The sequence below is a fragment of the Cyprinodon variegatus genome, unplaced genomic scaffold (genome assembly GCF_000732505.1).
Source record: "Cyprinodon variegatus isolate N-32 unplaced genomic scaffold, C_variegatus-1.0 Scaffold250, whole genome shotgun sequence".
NCBI classification, from domain to species: domain Eukaryota; kingdom Metazoa; phylum Chordata; class Actinopteri; order Cyprinodontiformes; family Cyprinodontidae; genus Cyprinodon; species Cyprinodon variegatus.
In genome coordinates, this window is record NW_015150703.1 from 149,932 (window position 1) to 152,357 (window position 2,426).

The 2,426-nt window shown below is 38.9% G+C and overlaps 1 protein-coding gene across 1 annotated transcript in view; it reads left to right on the plus strand.

Annotated features, from left to right (window-relative positions):
• The window catches only part of LOC107089388 (alpha-1,6-mannosylglycoprotein 6-beta-N-acetylglucosaminyltransferase B-like), a 132,436-nt gene extending 130,153 nt beyond the window's left edge, over positions 1 to 2,283 (plus strand). Inside the window, exon 15 of the mRNA XM_015382144.1 lies at positions 1,597 to 2,283. Coding sequence (XP_015237630.1) covers positions 1,597 to 1,795 — 199 coding nt within the window. The 3' untranslated portion in view covers positions 1,796 to 2,283. The remainder of the gene's footprint in view (positions 1 to 1,596) is intronic.
• Positions 2,284 to 2,426: the final 143 nt, after the last annotated feature.

The window sequence follows — 2,426 nt, forward strand, 5'->3', positions numbered from 1 at the left end:
TTTATAACAAAAAGTAGTCCAGAATCATTCCAAGGCTTCTGCACACTTTGTCGATGCGATGTGGACGTTAGCAGTCGAAGAAAAGCTGCGATTTGAACGGCATGAACAGATCAACATAGAAGTAATAAACGTGCAACAGGTACCTCATCACAGAGGGATTTTTTTCATGGATGCTAAAATAACTTCAGCGGAGCTGTGCAAGGTGGAGCACGCTGTAAAATACCAGCAGTCCTACAGAAAGGAAGACTGTGGTGTGAAAAAGGACCGGGAGATTTTCAGTGACTCCCCCACAGCTAAACAGACGACCATAAAGAGAGCAGGTCTGCTGCACTGCAAAAACAATCTAAAAATGAGTAAAAATGTCTTTAATTAAGTGTATTTACCCTTAATTTGAGAAGGTAAAGAAGATAATCTGCCAATGGAATATTTTTGCTCTTAAAATAAGATAATTAGATAATATGCACTTTGAATAAGAGACTGCAGTTGTTTTTTCTTATTTTAAATGTAAATTGTCTTATTCCGTTGGCAAAGTGTCTCACTTAACTGCTTAATTCAAGAAAAAACGCTTTTATTTTAAGGAAAATAAACTTACTTGGATTTCAGTTTTTTGCAGTGTGCAGGCAGACGAGTTCCCAAAAGACTGAAGCTCTTTAAAAAAGCTTTACTTTTTGAGCAGTTAAATGGTTTTTTTTACAATCTATTTTGTTGTTTAAATAAACTATTTGAGTTTTTCTATTATGAATGTTACTTGTTAACGTTTTTTAACGTGACATTCTGCACTTAAAAAGATTAATCTCAGGGGTCCCATTTTAAACAAGACGAAAAATACAAATCCTGTGAACCGGTTCTTTTTCTCTTTTCTCTTTTCATTCATTTTTTCCCCTTTCAGGAACACAAGCATCCTCTGTAACTTTGGCTTCGCATGTAAACTTCCGCTGCTGCTGCTGCTGTAGGTGTGAACGTAGCATAATGGGAACACATGCTGATACAAAGCCCCATAAATCCAGGCGCTGGTTCAACTGATGCATGTTGGGTTGATGCTCAGACGCTAACGACGTGCTGCGTCAGCTGTTTAAAACGCTGCAGGACCTTTTTCTGCACCTTGATGTGCATCAACCATTGACTCTGCATGTAAACCAGCTGCTCCTGCTGCTGCTGCTGCTGTAGGTGTGAACGCAGCATAATACTATTGAAAGTGTGACTCTGTAGTTTTGAATTATTCAGTATACATGACATGGGTTTCATTAAATGTAATTTAGATTAAAATATGCTATCAGAAAATGCATAAAAAGGAAAATCAGCCATTTTAATAATTGTCATGCTTTAAACGTTTTCTCTAAATATAATTTTAGCTCAAATAACAGGTCAATGGTATAAAAACATGAACTTTCTATATTATTAATATTATCAGTATTGTGATTGTCTTCCTAACATTCACTCTCAGCTTTATAGATTTATAGCAATAATACTTGTTTCATTAAGCAGCGTTAAATAAATAGTTTCTGAATCTTTGCTGAATGTTTCATTGGATTTTTCCAGGTTTTTATTTCTTGTTTCCTCCTGTGTTTAAACCATAATTGCTGTTTTTCCCCTCAGGTTGGAGGTGCAGTGCGAGGTGGTGGACTCTGAGATCAACCACATCCTTCCAGCCTTTTCCGTGATGCGGCGGGAGTGCAGTCTTCAGAGGGAGCCGTTACTCTTCAGCTGCGCGGGTCACTCTCCTAAATACCGACGCCTCTGCCCCTGCAGGGACTTCCTTGGAGGACAGGTGGCGCTCTGCAGAGACTGCCTATAATAATGAGACACAGGTCTAACAAGAAGCAAAGTGGGATAAATTTAAAGAGTTGCTGTTTGATGAATTTATTCTGATGACTGCAGCAGCTGCAGACGGCGGTCAGACTGAAGACAAAAAGCTTTACATTATCTGCACAGTGAAAAAACATCAACTGATTTATTCTGAATCTTCACCTCTGTAATAACGGGGGTGTGGATTCACTCCATGATGGAGTCGTCATGGAGATGGCCACCTCGGGTCAGCATCCACCCTCCAGTCGGCAGTCAGACAGAGGATGACGGACAGCCAGCTTATCTCTGCTGTCCATCCTTTCTTCCAGCGGCGGATATTTCTCAGACCTCTGAGGCTGCATCCGTCGCAGCGATCATCACTGAGAACGAAGGACAAACACACAGGGCAGCTCACAAGATTATTTTTCAATAAATAAACCTTCAAATCTCTCAGTTGGGTTTTTAAGGTCTTTGGACTTTGTGATGGAAAAGTCATAAATAAAGAAAAATCTGAATGATTGATGGTTTTGGTTTATACTGGTTTGGTTTTTTCTCTTTGTGTCTTAAAGGAAAAGTCAGATCATATTCAGAAAATAAACTTCTGAAAGTACTTTAAATATGAAATTATTACCTACTGTTCA